Genomic DNA, 22,721 nt, shown 5'->3' on the forward strand with positions numbered 1-22,721 from the left:
CAGGCTCTACACAGAGCAGGCTTTACACAGAGCAGGCCCTACAGAGAGCAGGCTCTACAGAGCAGGCTCTAGACAGAGCACGTTCTACACAGAGCAGGCTCTACAGAACATGCTCTACAAAGAGCAGGCAGTTCCTGTGCCTGAAATATCACCTGTTGAGGGCTCTGCCTACTCCAGTCTGTAGCTTACAGGAAAGGATGGAACTTGCTGGTGCCAGGGTAGAAAGGGCTGTGATGATTGTGACAGGAAGAGCTCATGAGGAGGAGAAAGTCTGTTCTTTATCTCTGTTGTTTTCCTCTTTCCACCCCGGCAAGTATGATGGTCATCGCACCATTTTACTATGACTTCACACTGGCGACCACTGGACAGAATGAAAGAAAAACTTTTAATATGTGGCATTTATGTAAGCAAGTTAAAAAACTAAAGCTAAGAAAATATTGTGGAAACTATTCATAGAATATTATGGGAAAGGTTCATATCTTCTATATACAAGAGCTGTCATGTTCATTAAGAAAGGCTGTTTCAGCAGAGAAAGGCTATACAATTTCCTACTTAAAGGAAAAACACAATTGGTCAATAAAATAAAACACCATTTAATGAGGCTTTTGGGAAAACAGGTGCACATACTCATGATAAGGACAGAATGGACTATAGCATAATCTCTGTTTTTTGTTGGCGTGGGGTGGGTTACCAGTGTGCATCAAAAAATAAAGATTTCTTTGAAAAGTATTTTTCCAAGGCAGTAAATGAAATAGGAGGAAAAAGCTTCTATATGGAGGTGGATTAAGTTGATAACAACTTGTCTCTTAATCTCCTAAACAGATAGAAATAGAAAGTAATTCTGAGTTTAAATAAAAGTTTTAATAACGATGCCAAGCTTGCAGGTAAAGAACACATGTACAATGAGACCGGTTCACGACTTTCCCCAGTAACACCAAACATAAGAAATCACTTGTAAGCACACAAAGGAAACTTGATAATGAATCATAGTGGATAGTAGCCATGCCCATTGCTGTAAAACCTGGAGACTAATGAACAACAGTCAGAACCAGCATATTTGGAGCTTGACCAACTGACTATTCAGGAGCTGCCTGGGGGGATTACCAGGGTAATCATTTCTTTGATGATTGGTGAGTAGAATTAGTACTAGGTACTGGCTCTGGGTAGTATAGTATGGGTTCTGACACTCGGAGTTGAAAGTTTCCTTGTTTTGGTGTGGCTTTGTGTTATATTAACAGAACTCATCTATAACAACTGCATTTTGATGTTCTTACAAAGTCAAATCTGTATGAAGTATAAGCATTCTTAGTCAAGTATTTGCTTAAAGGGAGAAATGATTTGTCTTTATTTAGTATGTTGGATTATGAAGTTAATTTCTCATTTTGCTTAAATCTCAAGAGTGACCCATATGTCAGATGACAGATAATGTTTGTAATTGTATTTTATAGGGGCACCTCCATTCTTACCGGAATCTTTTGACCGAATTCTCCTTGATGCACCCTGCAGTGGAATGGGACAGAGGCCAAATATGGCTTGTACTTGGACTTTGAAGGAAGTGACATCCTATCAGCCACTGCAGCGAAAACTCCTTAATGTGGTATGTGGTGCTCCTTTGCTGTGAAGAAACTGACTGCTAGTTCAGTGTTCAGTTTACCAACGCTGTTAGCAGCACTGTTCACTATGACCAAAGGGTGGAGCCAGTCAGGAGTCATAGACAAAAACTGGATACATAAGCTTTGGTATGGTCACATGGACTATTTATTCAGCCTTAAAAAGGAGTGAAATTTGGTACATGTTACAGTATGAATGGCCTTTGGAGACTTTATGCTAAGTGAAGTAAACCAGACACAAAAGGAAACATTTTTACATGATCTCTATTACAAAGTAATTAGAATAGGCAAATTCCTAGAAATAGAAAGTAGAAGAAAAGGAGTTAGGTTGAGAGAAAGAGTAGTTACTGATTAATGGTTACAAAGTTACAGCTTGGGATGCTTGCAGAAATCAACACTTAATGTCATCAAATCATTTAGTTAACATGATATCGTTTATGATAACTATTTTTTGCTGCAGACAAGGAAGAGATTGGGAATACTTAATGTCTTGTGGTGTGTCCTAAGCTGGACTCAAGCTCTCAGTATTTTTCCCTCAGCTTCACAAGGGCTGGGATGCTTTGTGTGCATCATCAAACTTACTTACGGCTTTAAACATAGGAGGCTTTTTATGTTGACCCGTCCTTTAAAATACACAGCCCCCTTTAGACATGGAGTTAATCATAAACTTTCTACCCCTTAAGTGAAAGTAAAACAACAAAACCAAAACCACAATTCAGTAAGTAATTCATGCATCATTGCTAATTAATGTAAATAATTTATTATAAATAAATTACTCTTTACTGGCTTAATTTAGTTATCGGATTAGAAAGTCATAAGTCTTTTTTTTAATTATTTATTTATTTTAGGTATATAAGTACACTGTAGCTGTCTTCAAACACACCCAAAGAGGGCATCAGATCCTATTACAGATGGTTGTGAGCCACCCTGTGGTTGCTGAAAATTGAACTCAGGACCTCTGGAAGAGTAGTCAGTGCTCTTAACCGCTGAGCCATCTCTCCAGCCCTGAAAGTTATAAGTCTTATAGAGTAACATGTAGTTAAAGTAGGCACGATAACATCCAGAATGTAGAAGGATTATAAAAACTGAAAATTTAATAGATCTAGTACATTACAAATAGAATATTTGAGAATTCTTGTTGTTTTGTTAAACTTTCTAGATTTCAAAGCAAGAAGTACTTCTATTTTATTTTAATTTCAATTTTTCTATTTTTAAAAATTTATGAAAAAAAATTATGTCCAAGAGTCCAAGTTGGCTGGGTAGGGTAGGAGGGGTTGGGGGATGTGGATCAAGGAAGAATTAAGAGAAGAGGCTAAATATGATCAAAATACATTGTATAAAATCCACAGGAAATCTCTTTGAGTTTGAACAGTGTAAACAGTGTAAATGCAGCACAGTTGGTAGAGAGCTGGCCTGGTGTGCTAGTTCCTTGCTGCTGCTGTGACAAAATGCCTGATGTAACAACTGGTTCAGAGATACAGTCCATCCTGGTGAGGAGCTCCAGGCAGCTCAAGAAAGCCACTGAGAGCTCCACAAGCTGCTGCTCACCAGTTCTTGTCAGTTCAGAACCTCAGCCCATGGATGGCTATTCCCACAGAGCAGGGATCACCATTAACCCATTCTCCACACTGTGTCACAGGCATGCCCAGGGGCCTGTCTCCTCAGTGAGTCTGTATCCTGTGCGGTTAATCCTGACAGTTAACCATTACTCCTATCGTGCATGAAGCCCCTGGGTTAAATTCCCAGCAAAACATAATCTCCCTGAGATCGCACACACCTATGGTCCTTGCACTCTGGAAATAGGCAGATGATCCTAAGCTTAGAGTTATCTTTTGGTAGATGGAGAATTTGAGGCCAGCCTGGGATATATGAAAACCTGTTAAAAAAGAAGAAAGAGAAGATAAACTTAAGATGTTTGCAAGAAATTTATGTTAGCATAGCAGCACATACCCTGATTATCATTAAATTCTACTGCATGCAAAATACTGTTTAGATCATAACCAAGAAAGCAGACAATCCATGCCCTTCTCTATGAGCTTTTCCTCTGTCTGGCACTGTTGTGTTACATAGCATTAGTGCTGCAGAGCAAACTGTAGAAAGGAAGGAGAGCCACGGGGTCCGAGAGGACCAGGAAGAACATTTTAGAAAGGGACCTGTAAGCAACAATGGGTAGAACATCATGAAGGAACAAGCAGCATTCAGAAGTAGCTTCTAATCTGGTGCTAGGACCCTCATGAAGTAGTGACTTTGGGTGTTACAGGATTAGCAGGACACGGTTGCTAATGCGGAAGGGTAGGAGGGGCAGAAGGGGAGGTCTGTATGGCAGGAACACCGCTATGGAGAGCTTTGAAAGCTCTTTCAGGACTTTGCTTATGGAGCTGAGAAGCAACAAGTAGAAAAGCATGGCTCAGACTGGTGTGTGGAGACCGGCTTCTCTGAGGGCAGGGAAACGTGGGAAGATTTAACTGTTGTGTAATCTAGTTGACAGGTGAAACGGCCGGGACTGGGATGATGGCAGTGGATCTTAGGAATCATAGCCAAAGCTGGTCTCGGTCTTTCTGTCTCTGTGTCTCTCTCTCTCTCTCTCTCTCTCTCTCCCTCTCCCTCTCCCTCTCCCTCTCCGTCTGTCTGTCTCTCTGTCTGTCTATAATGTGTATTTATAGACATATTTACTTATTCTATGTGTATACATGTGTGCCTGAGTGTATGTATGTGTGTCATGTATGTGCAGGTACCAGCAAATGTCAGAAGAAAGTTTCAGATCACCTGGAGCTGGAGTTATAAGCAGTTGTGAGCCGTCGTATGGATGCTGGGACTTGAGCATGGGTCTTCTGCAAGAGCAGTAAGCACTCTTACCCACTGAGCCATCCCTGCATTAGATACTTAAAGGAGCTGACTAGTGAAGGGGGAAGGTGAAAGGCCTTCAGGCATTAATGGTGCTCTGAGGTTCAGACCTGGAGCTTTGGGAAGCCTAGGAAGGCTGTCCAAGCAGGTATCAGAGGATGGTGAACACATTATTTGGAGACCCATTTGCTGAAATCCCAGAAATTCTGATAAGACAACTTAGTACCTACAGATTCAGAAAGGAGGTCTCCCCTACAGACGGGAATTTGTAACTTTGACCATAAGGGTAACTTGGGAGGGGAGGTAAGTGAAGGTTCTCTGTGTGAGTCTGACTCTGTGTGTGTCATGAATCTCCAGGGAAGGCTGCATGCAGTCTTCAGTGGGCATATTGTAGTCTAACTACAGGAAGAGGCCATATCATACAGGACAACACTTTATTTCCACCAAATGCTTGCAAGGCATCTGGTGCAACTGGATAACTTACTTTTGAGGGTTTATTGGGTCTTGGCATGCATCGTCTGATCACTGCTTTCCTTAGGCAGTTCAACTCCTGAAGCCAGGGGGAGTGCTGGTCTATAGCACATGCACAATAACTCTGGCAGAAAATGAAGAGCAAGTCGCCTGGGCCCTCAGAACATTCCCCTGCCTTCAGCTTCGACCCCAGGTGAGAACACTGACACTTTCCATAAGATATATCTGAGTGTGAAGTACACTGGCAGACATGGGACTTTATAGAGGGTGGTGTCAGAGCTCTGAAGCACTCGATTCAAGAGTGTTGTGTGTTTAGACTAACCATGGGATTCACATGACCAGGTGAGGAAGCTTCCCCTCTCTCTGCAGTCTGCTTGCTATTGGACTGAACTGGGTCAGGGCTTGGGTATCTTTCTGCTCCTGTTTATCCCACTTGCTGTCCCTTGCTGTATTTCCAAAAAGTCCTTTTCTTTTTAGTTAGACACATTCTGTTCACATGTATGTATGTATACCATGTGCATTTCTGCTGCATGGAAGTCAGATAATCCTGAGTCTGGAGTTAGATACGTTGTAAGATACCACATGTGAATGCTGAGAGCCAAACCGGGTCCTCGGCAAGACTTCCTTCCTTCCCTGTCCTCCATGTTTCTGATTTGGAAAAGCCTGAGCATTTTCCCCTCCGGCCGCAGCAGACACACCTCTGGGATAGTGCACTGCAGAATATCAGAAGACTAGCTGTGGGAACAAGCTACAGCTGGGGAGTGTCCCCTTTTATGCTTTTATGTTAATAGGGTATTTTTAAAGCCATTTGTAGTTTGTTTTAGTGAGCAGAAACCTGACTTTTTGTTAGGATTTTTATTAAGGCCAATTCAATTTTGAGATATGTATGTCTGCGGAGATGCTAATATCTGGAGACATTAGGCATCTGACATTGTGGCTTCCTGCAGAACTCTAACGGTCAGTCACAACATAAAGGTTAAAACAATCTAGAAATGGTCCCTGTGCTGGGAGGTTAAGATAATTACATGGAAATGAAAGCAAGACCTCAGAGTTCGTTCTCATGAAGTCTGTGTGAAGAAGTAACGGAAGTTACTCCCTTCACTGCCATGGATGATTACGTTTTCTTGACAGTTGTTTCTTCTCCACCAGTGGTCAAACCCTTATCTGTGGACTTGGCACTAATGGTTCTCAAAAATGACTGAATTCGTTTAGATTCCTTAAAACCTTGTTGATATGGCCATGATTTATATATCCTTTTCTAATATGTATTCTTCTAGTGTGTGTTAAGAAAACTCATAGAGTTGGTATGGCTAAAGGCATCTCAGATGTTTCTGGGGCTAGCTCCTTCCACTGTTAGAGAATGAGAAGATGGACTATTTATTTATCCATGTCACATGAAGCCCAGTAGTACTGTCTTTGTCTTTATTTAGCTTCAGAACTGGGTATTTTACCGTATATGTATATGTATATGTATATGTATATGTATATGTATATGTATATGTATATATATATATATATATATATATATATATATGAGTAAATGGAGTAGGTAAAGCTGCTTGCTCAGGTCATATAGTTGAGATATGTTAGAGCTGCATTTTAAGTCTGTAAGCATCTAATAATATCCAGGCCTTTTGTAGTGTCATAACACTTGATAAGCATGGAGAATCCTAAATAAATAGGAACTCCTTTATCAGGTGGCCATGTGTCACCACTTTTCCACCGACCTCAAATTGGAAGGTGCATCTCACAAAGGCAAGTGTACTTATGTTTCTGGGAGAGGTCATACTCACAACCCATCTATCTTTTCTTACTTAAGGTATATAGAGGCAGCTTACTAACTGTAGCATAGTCGACCAGTTTTGCTCATTTCTTCCCAACAGGAACCACAGATCGGAGGAGAAGGGATGGTGGGAGCTGGCCTGTCACTGGAGCAATTGAAACAGCTGCAGCGATTTGATCCCTCTGTTGTGCCGCTGCAGAACATGGACACTGGTTCTCTCGGAGATGCCAGAAGGGAAGACATGATTTGGCTGGCCAACAAGGACTGTATAGGCTTCTTTATTGCAAAGTTTCTAAAATGTCAAAGCACAGAAGAGAAGGTTTCTTGGAGATGAAAATTCTGAAGACTTCTGTGTGTGGTGTTTTTTCTTACACCAAAGTGTTGTCAATCCAACAAAGTGATGGCATGGTTACTCAGGAAACAGGATGATGCTTACAGCTTCCCCGAGATCGGAAGGATCAGTGTGTATATGTGGCCCTGGGGAAGTGGGGGCTAGGAAAGCATCATCAGCTTTATGAAAGGAAATGAGGAATTGCCTGTCTGGAATATACCTTCAGTTTTAACTAATAAATATTGTCTTTCTATGCAATAGTTTAAAAACAAGAGGATAGGGCTGGAGAGATGGCTTAGCAGTTTAGAGCACTGACTGCTCTTCCAGAGGTCCTGAGTTCAATTCCCCACCAACCACATGGTGGCTCACAACTATCTGTAATGGGATCTGATGCCCTCTTCTGGTGCTGAAGACAGCTACAGTGTACTCATATAAATAAAAACAAATCTTGACGAACAACAAAAACAAAAAACAAACAAACAAAAAAACCAAGAGAATAAACCTCTAAACCTTTCAAGTGGTTGTGAAAAACTTTTCTGTTTCCAAGATGGTGGTAGTTTCTTCAGTAAGTTTTCAGGACATGGACAGTAACACTGACCCCATCCTGACTGAGGTAAGTAGGCTTGTTACTGGCATCTGCCTCTGTCTCTCTGCTTACTGAGTCTAACTCTGGCTTCTTAATTTAAAGGATAATTTATGTACTGAGTATGTGTGTGGAACACATGTCGAAGTCAGAGGACCACCTTTGAGAACAATTTCTCTCCTCTACCTTGAGTTCTGAGGCTCGAACTCAGATCCTCAGGCTTGTATCACAAGTACTTTTTTACCTGCTGAACCATTTCACCAGCCTTCAGTCACCCTTAAATAAAGCTTGGACTTGTGTTAAATACTACTTTGAAAGGTGAAGTATAGGTATTTACTTTGTAGCTAAAATGGCCATTGAGATTACTCCACATTTTGGCTGTATTTTATCATCTTTGGGAACAGACATCATGCAGAATAATAGAGAACTGCTTGATGAGGAAGAGGAGGAGGAAAGCAGTGACTGAGAGCTAGGCCCTGGCCTGGTACTCTCCACTTGACGCCTCCATTTTTCTTGCTGAACCTAAGCAGCTTCACAGAGCACAGGCTCCAGGCAACTATGTCTGATAGATGACGACAGAATAAGAGCTCCTCTTAATCAAAACTGAACTCAGCTTGGACAAAATAAGCAGCTCAGCCAGACTGCAGAAGTGACCAAGCATCCTGCCACTCCTGCCACTCTGCCTTCAGTGGTCCTTCTATGTAGATAAACTGTTAAGATTTCCAGTACCCAGCAACATGGGAAAGGCCTCCTGTGTGGAACACACCAGATTGGCTTGTTTTCTTCCATTCACACCCTTCCAAATGACGACACGTTGGGTGTGTCCCATGCACAACTGGAACCAATTGTTAATCTCTTTTTCCCTTGTAGGTTTCCTGTAGGAAGGTCTCTAAATGACTTACGGTATCCACTGTTGATTGCAGCAGCTCTTGGATCAAGTAAAGCCTTTGGATGGCTTCTTCCTGGAGAAAATCTTTTTTGAAGAGCCCTGAGCTCTCTACATCCAAGTGACTGTACCCATTTCTCTCAGCACATTGTGACTTTAGTTTACTGTGTTATCCTGAGTTCAGTCCTACACCTGGGAAATATACCAGGACAGATAAACAAGGTTTTTTTCTCTCTCTTATCACTGCTTCATAGTAGATAGTGGCTGTTATGGAATATGAAAAATTATCTTGAATTTTCTAAGATTCGAGCAAGCCTTTTCTATCTTTCATTCTGCTTGTGTCCAGGAGATGCTATTTTGACTAAAGAGAAACACCATCACCATGAGACACTTCTGTTTCTTGGACTCCAGGTAGCCCCTCAGATATTAAAATGTATTTTAAGGAACTCCATAACCATGGCTTCCTTTCTTTTCTTTCTGTACATCTGTATGTGCTAAGCTGGGTGAGAATAGGAGAGAAACAGCCGAGCAGCAAACCTGCACGGTGTCAGACTTTTTACCCATTCTGGTAAATACCAGAGTGCACACAGAGCTAGCAAAAGAGAACGCTGCATGTATTCAGAACAGCAAGGACACAGAATACTGTTAGCATTATTCCTGTTAATACAAGCCATTTTCAGTGGCTTTCTTCCTTTCAAATTTGAAAGCAAACCACATATTCTTCAAGGACACAAAAATGAAAAGAAACCAGAGACATGTGGAAGGCTATTAACATCTTTTTAGCATACTTAGTTTTAATATAGATTATTTCTATGAAAAGAGAAATAAAGCATTTATTTGGTGGTAAATTTTAATTAAAACCCTATGTTAAATTTTAGTTTATATAGCAAAGTGAAGCAAAACACTTAATAAGACCCAGTGTCAGCAATATTACACTTACTGGAATAAGCCTAGAGCATCGAGGAGGAATGGTGTTGTGTCCCCAGCAGATGGAGAAGCTATTGGTCTTCTTAAAAATGAAATAAACTTCTAAATATGAATCTGAATTACTCTACAGGTTGAGCTGAGGTGGGAAGAAAACTCTCATCTACATTTAAAAAATCTTACCTACCTTGGTATTTTTATTATTGTTTTACTTAAATTAGACATTGAAGGAAGATCACCAAAAAATACCAGGTTATTGGCATTGGCTCGATGAAGATGTTCCACATGAATCTAGTATACTCGTTCCTAAGATGGCAATTGATACCAGTGTTAAACAGTGCAGAAGCCAGCTCTTTATTTGTTTCCATGAATTACTTTAAACCAAGTTCATCAAACAGTTCAGTGTTGTGACAGTGTTTAACAAGGATGCAGAGCAGACATGTTAAAATGTGGTATTGTCTGCAGTACAGTATGACTGAAGATGGCCTACTTTTAGCAGCACCTTTTTTGTAACAGTAAGTAAATGAGCAGTTGAGAAAGCACAGGAAAAACTGAAGTGATTGATACAGAAGTATAACACTATTAGCTACATTCCCAGCTTTTCCTGGCTTGACTACAGAAAAAAGAAAATCAGGATTCTACAACTGAGTCGGGTAAGATTAAATTTTTTCTTGTGAAAAGAGCAGTGTTGCATCCCAGTAGTCAGTAAATCAGCCATCTTCTTTGAGAGGTCAAGCACACACTGCTGATTGAGCCCCAGTGTGCGGCTTTTACACACAGGTGTCCTGTGTCAGATCCTTCGGCGGAGCAGAAGGATGCTGTCATGGGCAAACATGCTCATGTAAGTCTGAAAGGGATGCGTGGTAACTGCAAGTATAAGAAACAGCATCCATCATGGGGCTGACTGTCTCAGCCATTCCTCCGGATGAAACACACAGGAAGGGAGTAGATCACTGCTCAGAGTCTATGATGAATGCTTTCTAAATTTGGGTCAAAAATTACTGTGTATAGTGTGTAAATTCTGTAAGAGATATAGTGCTGATTCTAAGGAAACCTTTCACTCTCTAAGCAGGTAAACCACTGGTAAAATATATATGCAACTCATGTTTAAATGCTTGAGTTTTCATGGGTATAGGATAAAGTAGTAAATGTAAAACTGCTTTGCATATAAATGCCTAGGAATATTTCAGAAGAATATGAAATAACCAGGAAACAAAACAAAAATGTATTTATTGTAACCATGATTTGTTTTAGTAATATACCGATCTGGTTGGGTAATCACAGATAGACATTTCCTGCAAAAGGCTTCAAATGCTAGGGGCTCATGCAGCTAATACAGTCTTACCTATCTATCCATCAGCACTGGACTCTTGAGAGATAGAGATTGTATAGCCTTGGCTAAGAGCATTGTAAGCTTCTTAACGCAGGCAAATTGAGGCTTGAGAAAGTGTCTTCTAGGTTCTCCTTCAGAGATGTCTCGTATAAGAAAACTTTTCAACTCTTTTGCTTCAAGTTATTCCATTTTGCCCTGATAACTTCTAAAGATTTAGCAGAAACTTTGGTTATAAGAAGCACTTGTAGATTCTGACAGTGTAGCTGCTCAGGTTGCTGCTGGGGAAAGAAGAGCGGCTGGCTGAGGATAAACAACAGGAGCAATAGGCACGTTTAGAAAGTAAAGTGGGACAAGTTATAAAAATTTATTTCCCTACGAAATAATTGCACAAGCTGTGTAAACATTTCTTACTAAAACAAAATAATCTGACACACAAAGATTGTCCATTTCCAGTGGAACACTCACAGTACAAGATGCCTGTGTTTTCTCTCTTCAGGGGCAAAAGCAAGAAGTCAGCAGCTGAGTGCTTCCCTAGTTCCTTTGGCAGCAAGCTTCCTCACATTCCCTGGCTGCTCAGTGGGTTTGAAAGCAACATACAACACAGTTAAGTACAAAGCCAGGTGGGCAGGACTCTCAGCCATCAGCCTCTGGTTTCTGCATTAGTCTTCTGCGTTCCACTTCATCTCAGCCGTTCACACACTCACACACTCACACATGCGTGTGCACATGGTGGGCTCCGCTTGGATACTCCAGTGCAGTGACTATAACAGACACTAGCTGCTAAGAATGTGTTTGTCACAATCAGTGTGGACTGTATGGAGTAGAAAAACCTCTGGAGTTTGGTTACATTTACCATAATTTATGGTTAAAATGAAAAACTTACAAGGATGGGATTACATTCAGAAATCAAACCTCAAGTCAAGCAATCACACGTATTTACAGTATGTACAGGCTCTCTCTTAGAATAGGGAGAGCTGTCTAGACAATATTAGAAATTTCCTGAATGTGGGCATTTCTAGTCCCTGTGATTCATAAAGCAAATCTGCTGACTTGGCATTAAGACCCTAAAATTGTGTGATCAAACTGATATATATATATATATATAATTATAATAAGGTGTTTGCAGAAATAACATTTACAAACTGTCTACACAGTACACAGTACTAGTACATAGAAAATAGATTCTAACTTTATAATCCCCTTTGTGTAAGGCAAGACTGAATCTGTCCCCAAATTTAGTCAGCCAGAGGTACAAGCAAGAAACAGTGGTCCATGAAAGAATGACAGGTCAGGTATCTGGGCATTAAAAATATGGAGAAATCCACTTGTTATCTGTGCTGCATCTGGCTCATTGGATACATTAACTGCATTTCTGAAGCCACTCTATTCAGGTGGCAGTTACCCAAACAGCTTTTGAAGAGTTCAGGATATAGATGGAGGGCTGCCGCTGTACTAGGCCAATTTCTGTGGTACTTACAAAAGAATGTATAGTAATACTTGATTGCATGCTATTGCTATAGAAGCAACAGCAATACAAAATATACAAGACAGATCACAGATGATTGCAATGTAGCCCCCAAAGATTTTTGCTTAAGGATGATGTGACACAAGACTTGGGGGCCTGGACACGCACGGTCATTGGCGGATGTATACATCCCTGTTCCACTCGCCAGCTTCATTCCTTCTCTTAGATAGTACTTCCCCTTCCTTGTCACAGTAGCGATCCTTAGATTTATGCCGGCTTCGTTGTTTGCTGCACTCATTGTGGTCCTGGTCTCGACCCGTGTCCCTAGAGCGGTGGCGAGACTCCCTGTGCCTGTGGCCATTGCTGCTGTGGGTCTCCTCTCTGTGGTTATGTTCACGGTGTGGGACATAGCGGTCCACATGTTCATGTGAATAATCTTCCTTTGGCTCCACGTAGGCGGAGTCTCGGCTCTCTTGGGTTTCAGAGTCAAACGTCTCTTGCCTAGAGAGGCCTCGACCTGTCCCACTGCGGTGGTTTTGGTGTGTGGCTGAGGAAGAACGGTGTTGGGATTTTTTGATGGGTTCCAGACAAGGTTCTTCTTCAGCTTGGGAAGCGGACCGGGGAGCAGAGCGATCAGTCCTCTGGTCACCTTGAGAACCCTGTAGAAGAGGGACACACATGAGGGCATCAACTGAGGAACTAATGTGTCTTGGGAGCAGCATCATGTAAGTGCATTCATTTGAAGTATCAAAATGCTGAAATGAAGCCCAGCTTAGGCGCTTCACCCCTTTACCTGGTGACACAACTTAAATTGGACTTGTGTTCCTGTGACATTTCATTTCAACAAAGGGGCAAGAATGGTCTTTTATAGTCTTTTGTGATTCTAGTACTGATACAGGTGTCTTATAACCATAGTCTTACCTAATTTGCCTGAGTAGACTAAAACTCATTACGATGGAGCATTTACATGGGACATGTACTATTCTAGAGCCTTTGCAGAGAGGCTGAGGTGCTGTAGTGTGTTCAGTTCACAGCTCTTTGCTTACAGGTACACAACTCATACTGGACTGATTAAACTTGGTCAGATGGCACCTGGGCTTCTTTTAGTTTGGTGAGCAAAGAATAGTAGACCAAGCACAATGTTCCTTCTCGAGACTGAGTCTCAAGGGCATCAGCTGAGGCAGCCCAGATTCTTTAGGAAGATCGTAAAAGGAAGCGCTCTTACCTGTGAATTAGAGGCTAGGGTGGGGCTCAGAGGTAAAGTTGAGGTGGCTAGAGTCCGGCTAAGGAGAGGGTTGGGGAGGTTACTGCTGGGAGGGTGGGTGGCCTTCCAGTATGCCTCCAGATAGTCAGCAAGATGCTCACAAGCGTCCTCAAGCTGGTTCTCATCCAAGATCACATCAAATGACTCCTGCTAAAGTAAGCAGTCCAAATAGTATATTAGTGCAACCTAGGACCAAGTCTGTCTTCTCCCCAAACCCACAAGCAGAGGAGAGGCCTTCCCTATTGTATTTGTTCTTGCCCTGGTATTTCTTTTTCTGTTATCTGACTCTCTTAGCATGTGTGCATGCATGTGTGTGTGCATGTGTGCGTGTGTCCATATGTATCCTCAAGTCCTTAATTAAAACACTGAGTGGTTAACTGCTCAAAAATGGACAGCTGTCAGCATGATTGGTAAGGGCAATGCAGAAAAGTTAATTATCAGCTATGAAAAACTGATACTGTGGTAGAAAAACATGAAAAATCTAAACAGTTTAGAAGTATGCTTGTTCTTGAGACAGACTGTAGAGTTCTGGAAGCTAACGAGGCAAGATTAGGTCATGCAGTTTGGCAGAAATAGCCCAAACTACTGACATTTTGACATGATCCAAACTTAAAACTTCACTGTGGGGGAGAGGTCAGTGAGGGACCAGGTCCTTTAATTTTGAAGATTTAAATTAAAATTGTTGATCAAGAAATATAACATTACTTTAAATCAGTCAAACTCATAATTGTATCTTTTATAGCTTCCAAAATAGTCATATTTGAATGAATACTAGATTGGATCTGTAGTCCCAAAGTATGATATGTAAAAGTATGGATGTGATTCTGTGACAAGTGCTTGCTGTGCAGCTGTTGGGCCCTGGTTTGAATCTAGACCTCATGCCAAAGCTAGACACATAGCGTCGAGTTTTGATAATCCCAGCACTCCTACAAGAACACAGGTTGTAGACAAGAAAATCCTGAAATTAGCCAGCCAGCTAGCCTGTCGTATACTCTGGCCAACAAGACACCTTGTCTGAAGATCAAGGTGGGGACCAACACCCATGTTTGCCCTCTGACCTCAGTGTAGGCTGTAAAAAGCATGCTCACACCAGCATTGCTATCCATAAAATTCAGTGTTTAGTTTGACATGGTCCACATCAGTTTCTTAGACAACATGTTGCATGTGGCTAGAAGTGGATAAGGCCTAGACTTCGAAGAGGTCCATTTTACAAACCACAGTCCTATAATAGCAAGTGAGGTCTGTATGGGATGCTTGTAGTGTTTTTGGAAGGGTGACCATTACCTGGCCTACACATGATCAAAACAAATGGTCACACAGGCTCTGGTATACTTCTTTAGAGTGAATGCCATTGTAAGTGAGGAAGAGCCTCTTCCCACAGATACATACATTTTTTTTTCTTTTTCTAAAATGCAGGTCTAATCTCTTAAGCTGTTTGTACCATGTAGCTAACTTACCGGAGGACACTGGGCCAGTTTATCAGCTGCTACCATCTGGACATTGAGGTGTTTTGCTTGAGATTTTCCTCGAGATTTTATTAACCTTTGTAAAACCTGGAAAAAAGTACAGTTTTGTAACAGGAATATCTGTACTTGGGTAAGCTACAGAGTATATTATGGACTACTTTATACTTGTCCCTGGATGAACAGCATGTATCATTGAGAAATAAAATACAACATAGAGATAAACCACAAAATTAACATGCTTCCATAAATCTCTTGCAAGCTTTAAACACAAGTATAAAGCTGCTGCTGAGGTTTTTCTTGCCTAACACTTCTCAACATTCCTGCCTCATCACCTATAACACTTCTCAACATTCCTGCCTCATCACCTATTTAAGTATAAAAAAAAATTATGAACCCCAAAGGGACATTGTTTTTCAGGAAATATTTCTAATATTTATCAAATATCTTAGCACTGTTAATTCATTTTAAAGTAAAAATCACTTTTTAAGAAATCAGAAGTTAGATTCCAGAGACTCACATAACCCTATTAAAAATGGGGAACAGAGTTAAGGAATTTTCAACGGAGGAATAATGAATGATCAAGAAGCACCTAAAGAAATGTTCAACATCCTTAGGGATCAGGGAAATACAAATCAAAACAATCCTGAGATTCCACCTCACACCAGTCAGAATGGCTAAGATCAAAAATTAAGGTGACAGCAGATGCTGGCAAGAATGTGGAGAAAAAGGAATACTCCTCCATTGTTTGTGGGATTGAAAGCTGGGACAACCACTCTGGAAAGCAGTCTGGTGGTTCCTCAGAAAATTGGACATAGTATTACCTGAGGATCCAACTATACCACTCCTGGGCATACACCCAAAAGATGTTCCAACATATAACAAGGATATATGCTCCATTATGTTCATAGCTGCCTCATTTATAATAGCCAGAAGCTGGAAAGAACCCAGATGTCCTTCAACAGTGTAATGGATACAGACTATGTGGTACATTTACACAATGGAGTACTACTCAGCTATTAAAAACAATGACTTCATGAAATTCTTAGGCAAATGGATAGAACTAGAACATATCATCCTGAGTGAGGATGAGTGAGGTAACCCAGTCACAAAAGAACACACATAGTGTACACTCACTGATAAGTGGATATTAGCCCAGAAGCTTGGAATACCCAAGATACAGTTCACAGACTACATGAAGCTCAAGAAGAAGGAAGACCAAAGTGTGGATGTCTTGGTCCTTCTTAGACGGAGGACCAAAATACTCACAGTAGGAAATACAGAGGCAAAGTGTGGAGCAGAGACTGAAAGAAAGGCCATCCAAAGACTGCCCCATCTGGGGAATCATCCCATATATAGTCCTCACACCCAGATACTATTGTGGATGCCAAGAAGTACATGCTGACAGGAGCCTGATATAGCTGTCTGCTGAGAGGCTGTGCCAGAGCCTGACAAATACAGAGGCAGATGCTTGCAGCCAACCATTGGACTGAGCACGGAGTCTCCAATGGAAGAGTTAGAGAAAGAACTGAAGGAGCTGACGGGGATTGCAACCTCATAGGAAAAACAATAATATCAACCAACTAGACCCCACAGAACTCTCAAGGACTAAACCACCAACCAAGGAGTACACATGGAAGCACCCATGGCTCCAGCTGCATATGTAGCAGAGGATGGCCTTGTCAGGCCTCAATGGGAGGAGAGGCCCTTGGTCCTGTGAAGGCTGGATGCTCCAGTGTAGTGGAATTTGTGGATAGGGAGGCGGGAGAGGGTGGGTGGGTGCGGAAATACCCTCATAGAGCGGGGTGGGGGGAGATGGGATAGGGGATTTCTGGGGGGGGGGAGAAACCAGGAAAAGGGATAACATTTGAAAGGTAAATAAAATATCAAAAAAAAAGAAAAGAAATCTGAAGTATCACCTTCTGTATCCAGTATTCTATAATATATGGTTTTCTTGATATTTATAAAGAGACCATTACAGAGATACACATTTAAATAAAGGGGTTGTGCTATCTGCATCTCTTCAGAGAGCAGGAGACATTCTTTGAGATTAAACTGAAGTCCAGCATACTTATTGCTATACAGACCTGTGGCCATGAAGAGTCAGCAGCTACATGGAGCAGCTTAATGTAGCATAGTATTACTGTTCTGTACTGAAATTCTGATGCACCATTCCCTATGTGACTCAGAAGGTCACTCATGGCATTCTCTGTGAGGCGCACGTATCCATGCTTCATTGCTTAGCATTACTCTTGTTGGCAGCAAATGCTTCTGTTTGAAGTCTGACTGGTTTTGCTTAAGGAAAGATCTGCTACGTACTTAGGTCGGAATGAGCATCCTGTCAGAAGGCCTGAGAACAGGAGCTCCCAGCACACTGGTGTTGGTGTTTCTTTTTGAGACAGGTTCACTGTGGGCTGTTGCTGATCACTTTAGTTCATTCTTATGCGAAACCTGCTCTGGAGTTGTCTGTAACTGTGAGAACGCATGCATGTGTTTGCTTCTACACTCTGCACCAGGCTTGGACTCCCTGCAGCTTTGTCACTGTGTGTGCAGATGCCAAGAATGATGAAGAGAAACATCCTAATGGTACCGACTGCAGCTCCCACGTCACAAACTCTCTGACATCATTTCAGCAATCCATGACCCACACTTTAGGACCACTGCTCTGAGCCACACATTAACCATGTTCATTCTTCATATAAAACTTCTTGACTAGTGTGGAGCTTTTCAAAACCCATGTCCATGATGAAGGCATAAAACACAAGACAATAAAATCCGAATGTAGAAAAACAGTGCAACCCACTTACCTTAGGAGAGGAAATCTTTACGTACACTATGATAGGGGCCAAAGAGGTCTTACTGAGTTGAGCTGGGTGATTAATTGTATCTGCGTCAAGGACTACCAATTGCAGTGTTCTTGCAAGTTCAAAAATCCTTTCGATTTCACTCTGAACTTCCGCTGTAAAGGTTTTTAAACAGAGTTCGATTATTTAAAAGAACACATTTGAAACTACAGGAAGCTAGAATAAAGTGGCACACTAATTCTTTATCCAGAGTGATGGTAGGACAGCTACTATTTTAATGATCATTGTCAACATGACTGGGGAAAGGTGTCCTTTGGCCAGGGCTATTCCTCATGCCTTTAGTACTGCAGCAACTGTTCCTTCAGCCAGCACCAAATGTATCAGCTTTCCTTGCACATGAGCTTACCTGTGTTGGACCATCTGTTATGGAAAGATGTACAACATAAACAAAGAGCAATGAGGGTGCCTGTTAGAAGCTTGGCCTAAACTGCACTTGTCATGCTTTCCACCAATGAAGACATGGTAGTAAGTATAACCTGTTCAGTCCATATAATGCTAATTGTATGTGTTTTTAAAGTTGGCCATTTGGTACTGGATGACAAGTTGGTATGTTCTGCCCTGCGGAAGACCACCTCTCCAGTTCCCAGCTTTTCTCAGTTGCCTGTAGTTGCTTGTGTAGGGTTGAGGCCTCATGACTTCTCTCCATCCAATTTCTCCTGTTCATTGATGTCATCCTTGGCCAGCTCATAATTGGGCATTCCAGTTGGTGAGACTTTACAAGTGTAGCTTCTGATATTACTAGGAATATACATATATGCACATGTATACACACATATATGCAATAACAGTTTATAAAGAGAGAGGCCATGAATTTAATATGTATATTCCTAGTGCATATGTACATACATATATATGAATATATACACATATATATGCAATAACAGTTTATAAAGAGAGAGGCCATGAATTTAAACGAGAGTGGGAAGGGGCATGTGGAATAGTTTGGAGGGAGGAAAGCTAAGGGAGAAATATTGTAAGAAAATTAGAATCTCAAAAAAAAATTTAAGAGTGTCTTATAAAATTCATGTTTCAATGGGCATTTTCCCATTAGAAGTAGCACATAGAATTACAGGGAATAACATCAGTTCATCTGCTCTCCAAAGATTCTACAGCAGGACTCCCAGGTTGACCATCTGGGATAATGGAGATACTCTCTGCACTGCCTAGTTTGGTGGCTACTAGGCATGTGAGGATATTCAGCCCTTAAAATATAACTAGTCTGAATGAAAAGACTGAATTTTAAAATTGTAATAATTTAGTATTGAACTCTAAAGCACAACATGTATCTTGTAGTTATGGCCGGTGAGAGGGTCCAGTCCACGAGGCTCTTTCACCATCAGCCAACTGGGCCTAAAAATACTCCAGTTTCTTTGATTTGTCAATATGAATGGCAGGATGTTCTTGGAGATGGTGTTAACTCACATATTCTTCTGTAAAATGCAAGTCACTAACTGCATAAAATTCTTTACTTGGATGCTTTCAGAAACCACAACCTAGTCACTTGATATACTAAATGCAAAATAATATTGGTCACACAGCATCCTGATAGATTTTTGCTACAATAAATTACTCATATCCTATCTGATAAAATTTACTAGTGTATAAAAAAACACAAGAAATATAATTTCACAAATGATAACAGTGTAACACAGCAAAATTCTGACCATCAGAAACCTTCAGAATAAGTAGCCCAGTTTTTTTTTTCAAGAAAAAAAATTGTGAAAAATGAGAGATTTGAGAGACTGGACTACAATATGTGGACTGTGTTCTATTTAGATAGTAGTTTATATACTTGTAATTACTCAACTTTGTAAAATATGTCTATGATTTACTCCAAAATCTGTGCATGGAGGATAAAGTTTCAATAAAACAATATTGTCTACAAATAGTTCTTTAGCTTTGCAGAGATGCCCATTGAAAGTGTCCCCAGCACTATGTATTCCACAGGTATCACTGGCTAGAATGTCATTTCCTCCCAAAGGCTTTTTCTGTATTCGGTGATTTCCTCCTCAGGTTATTCTCTGCTCCCTGGGCTCATGAGCCACTGACCAGCTATCTGCAATTTTCAATTCATTTACATCTATGTCTTGTGTCCTTTATTTTTGTGAACCTGGCACCTATGATACTGCCTAGCAATGGTTGGTTCTCTAATGCCTTAAGAATAAACTTTGTAGCAAGCTCTTTAATGTCTTACCCTACCTTTTATGGTATGCCTTCTATTTCCCTTTTCTTTCAACTATACACGTTAGCCAAAGTGACATGTTTTCTAGAAGCTTCTTATAATTGCCATTGTCTCAAATCATCACCTCATTACCTCCTCAACCTTTCCTTTCTGCACACTTCCAAGCTGCAAGTGTCAGCTCAGGATGCCTCCTAGGAAAGCCATCCCCGTGGCCTATACCTTCTACATCCTCAGACTGTGGCACTGGGTTCACCACAAGAACACTGCTTTCACTCTGCACTCCAGTGGCTCCTATTTGCCTCATTGCTGTTGTAAGCTCCTGGGTGCAGAGGCTGTATGAAATCCATCCTTCTATTTCAGGCTTTAGCATGTTGTTTGATACCTAGTACATATGCAGTAAAATACATGGAGCAGAAGAGGCATTCAAAATCCTGCTGTTGGTCATTGTAAGTAAACTGCTTGACTTTGTTCATTGGTTAAATCTAAGAAATGATCTTTTGTAACAGTTTCCTTAAGCACCAAATAAATAAGAGATTACTATAAGCAAAATTTATCACATTTTCCTCCAAAACTGTAAGATGGGGTGTCAGGCTGCTCTTGAACTTATGATCTTTCTGCATCAGCCTCTGACATGCTGGGGTTGTAGGTATGTGTACCATACCTACATAATCTTTTTCTAGACTTGTGTCACTAAACATCACTGAGGGCTTTTTAAGCAGGGAGCAAAATGTGTGGACATGTGGACATGTGCCCACAGAGGCCAGACGAGGATGTTGGATCCCTTGAAACCTGAGTTCCAAGTGACTGTCAGTTGCCTAATGTATACTAGGGACTGAGTTCCAGTTCTCCAAGAGCAGCAAGTACCCTTATTCATTGATCTAACCCTCCATGCCTCCAAAAGAGAGGTTTTATGAAGTATTACCAAAAGATAATTTTTCGCTATATATAGTTCAGAGTAACTGAAAAACTTGTCTGCTAAAGCCCTGTCTCCCAAAGGGTTTACATATTTTACATAAAGAATTAAATGAACTTAAACATGTCTGACAACTTTTAGAAAATGTATAAGACACTAAACCTAACAATATAATAATTAGAAGTGTACTAGTAATTAAACACAAAGCACATGTTTCAGGAGGTCTGTTGGAAGGTCTGAATTTTGCTTTATCATATAGCCAACAATTTCCAACCACATCCCAACAAACACATCAAAGTCCTCATACTGTTTTTACAAATAAAAATACTGATGTAACTCAGAACAGACAGAAATTGGCTTCCTCTGTTATCAGTCTCACATATAAATCATACTGTTTTGAATATTACTTCACCACTGATCAAATATTCAGCCAGCAAACCACAGTGGTGATAGCAGGTGGGATCACTTAAACTATCTCAATAATCTACACTATAATCATTAAGACTATGCACTAGCTGTTGACATGGATTTTTCTACACAATCCCTATGGTTATTCTCTGCAGATCTGCTCACTGTTACTGGTAGGTAAGGAATATTTAAGTAGCTTAAACTCATTGGTATTGGCTGACTTACCTAAGCTTGACCTTGTGTTGGATCTTTCTATTATTGCATGCTTACTGGGATTGTTTAATACTGAGCGTTTGGCGAGGGAGATGTCAGCAGTGACTCTTGTGATGGATATCCTGTTGGAGGGAAAGAAAACCTAAGATTATTAATCTAATACAACAGAAGTGAGTCCAAAATTTAAAGGATGGTTGATATATGTGTATATCACCACATATATTGTTTAGTAGTTAAGAGCATTTGCTCTTTCAGAGAAGCCAGGTTTGGTTTCTCACACCTATATGGTGGTTCACAATCATCTGTAATTCCAGTTCCAGTGCCCTCTTCTGACCTAGGAAAACACATGATGAATATATATATATATATATATATATATATATACATATATATATATATATATATATATCTCACATTCAATAAACATAAACTTGAAATACGCATGTGTAAGTACAAACATATATTTGTGAACCACTATGTAGGTGTGAAAAACCAAACCTGGCTTCTCTGAAAGAGCAAATGCTCTTAACTACTAAACAATCTCTCCAGCTCCACATGCACACACACACACATACACAGATACATATTTCAAAACAGACTTTCTAGAAGAGATAATAATTTATTATGCACCTGTCTTGCCCAACATTTAATGGTTGCTTACCAAGTCTGATTAAATTGTACCTGAAACTAGAAAAAGATCCACATTTGCTGATGAAAAATAAAAAAGAAACTATAGGAAGACCTATAATAACATTGTGTTACTGTAAACAAAACCAATGATTGCTATTATTCAAACTGTGATTTGTACCTGTAGTCTTAGTCTAGTGCTGTGGCACATGAAGAAAAAGGTGACAGACCAGCCTTCTTTCAAGGAACTTAGAATCCAGTGACAGAGATGGAGAATGACCATGGACTCTGGATGGTGACCATAAGATATGAGGAGTACATGTACCCTATGTACAGTAAGATGTTGAAAGGATTCCACATGGCATAGAAATAAAGTAATCATATGTGGAAGGTGAAAATAAGGAGAAGCTTGTATGTGACAAAGTTAAGTATTTAGGGAATATTCACATGGGCATTAGGAAAAATGTGAGACAAAGCAAGACAGAGTATCACCAACAAAGCTGGTGACAGTAAGATCAAAAGCAAGAGGCTTGGTTTAAAAGTCTGTTCTAAAGGCA

At 40.6% G+C, this 22,721-nt stretch overlaps 2 protein-coding genes and 1 long non-coding RNA gene across 9 annotated transcripts in view; 2 read left to right on the top strand and 1 right to left on the bottom strand.

The window, feature by feature from the left end:
* Nsun6 (NOP2/Sun RNA methyltransferase 6) overlaps positions 1-7,374 on the top strand; it is a 35,132-nt gene extending 27,758 nt beyond the window's left edge. Inside the window, exons 9-11 of the mRNA XM_028764899.1 lie at positions 1,449-1,597; positions 4,993-5,118; positions 6,809-7,374. Coding sequence (XP_028620732.1) covers positions 1,449-1,597; positions 4,993-5,118; positions 6,809-7,042 — 509 coding nt within the window. The 3' untranslated portion in view covers positions 7,043-7,374. The remainder of the gene's footprint in view (positions 1-1,448; positions 1,598-4,992; positions 5,119-6,808) is intronic.
* Positions 7,375-11,107: 3,733 nt separating this feature from the next.
* Cacnb2 (calcium voltage-gated channel auxiliary subunit beta 2) overlaps positions 11,108-22,721 on the bottom strand; it is a 359,301-nt gene continuing 347,687 nt past the window's right edge. For 4 of the 7 annotated variants that reach the window (XM_028764829.1, XM_028764825.1, XM_028764830.1 and 1 more), the window contains exons 10-14: positions 21,550-21,659; positions 17,765-17,916; positions 14,952-15,047; positions 13,456-13,641; positions 12,346-12,889 (exon numbers count right to left, since the gene is read on the bottom strand). In XM_028764829.1, coding sequence (XP_028620662.1) covers positions 12,401-12,889; positions 13,456-13,641; positions 14,952-15,047; positions 17,765-17,916; positions 21,550-21,659 — 1,033 coding nt within the window. In that variant the 3' untranslated portion in view covers positions 12,346-12,400. Of the gene's footprint in view, positions 12,890-13,455; positions 13,645-14,951; positions 15,048-17,764; positions 17,917-21,549; positions 21,660-22,721 lie in introns of all 7 variants that reach the window. The other 3 variants (XM_028764824.1, XM_028764826.1, XM_028764828.1) reach the window with 2 other exon arrangements.
* LOC114618988 lies at positions 12,695-15,190 on the top strand. The gene is made up of 2 exons (XR_003711049.1): positions 12,695-12,955; positions 14,911-15,190. It is a non-coding gene; the product is annotated as an uncharacterized LOC114618988 (long non-coding RNA).

This window comes from Grammomys surdaster, unplaced genomic scaffold (assembly GCF_004785775.1).
Source record: "Grammomys surdaster isolate TR1022 unplaced genomic scaffold, NIH_TR_1.0 146, whole genome shotgun sequence".
In the NCBI taxonomy this organism is placed as follows: Eukaryota; Metazoa; Chordata; class Mammalia; order Rodentia; family Muridae; genus Grammomys; species Grammomys surdaster.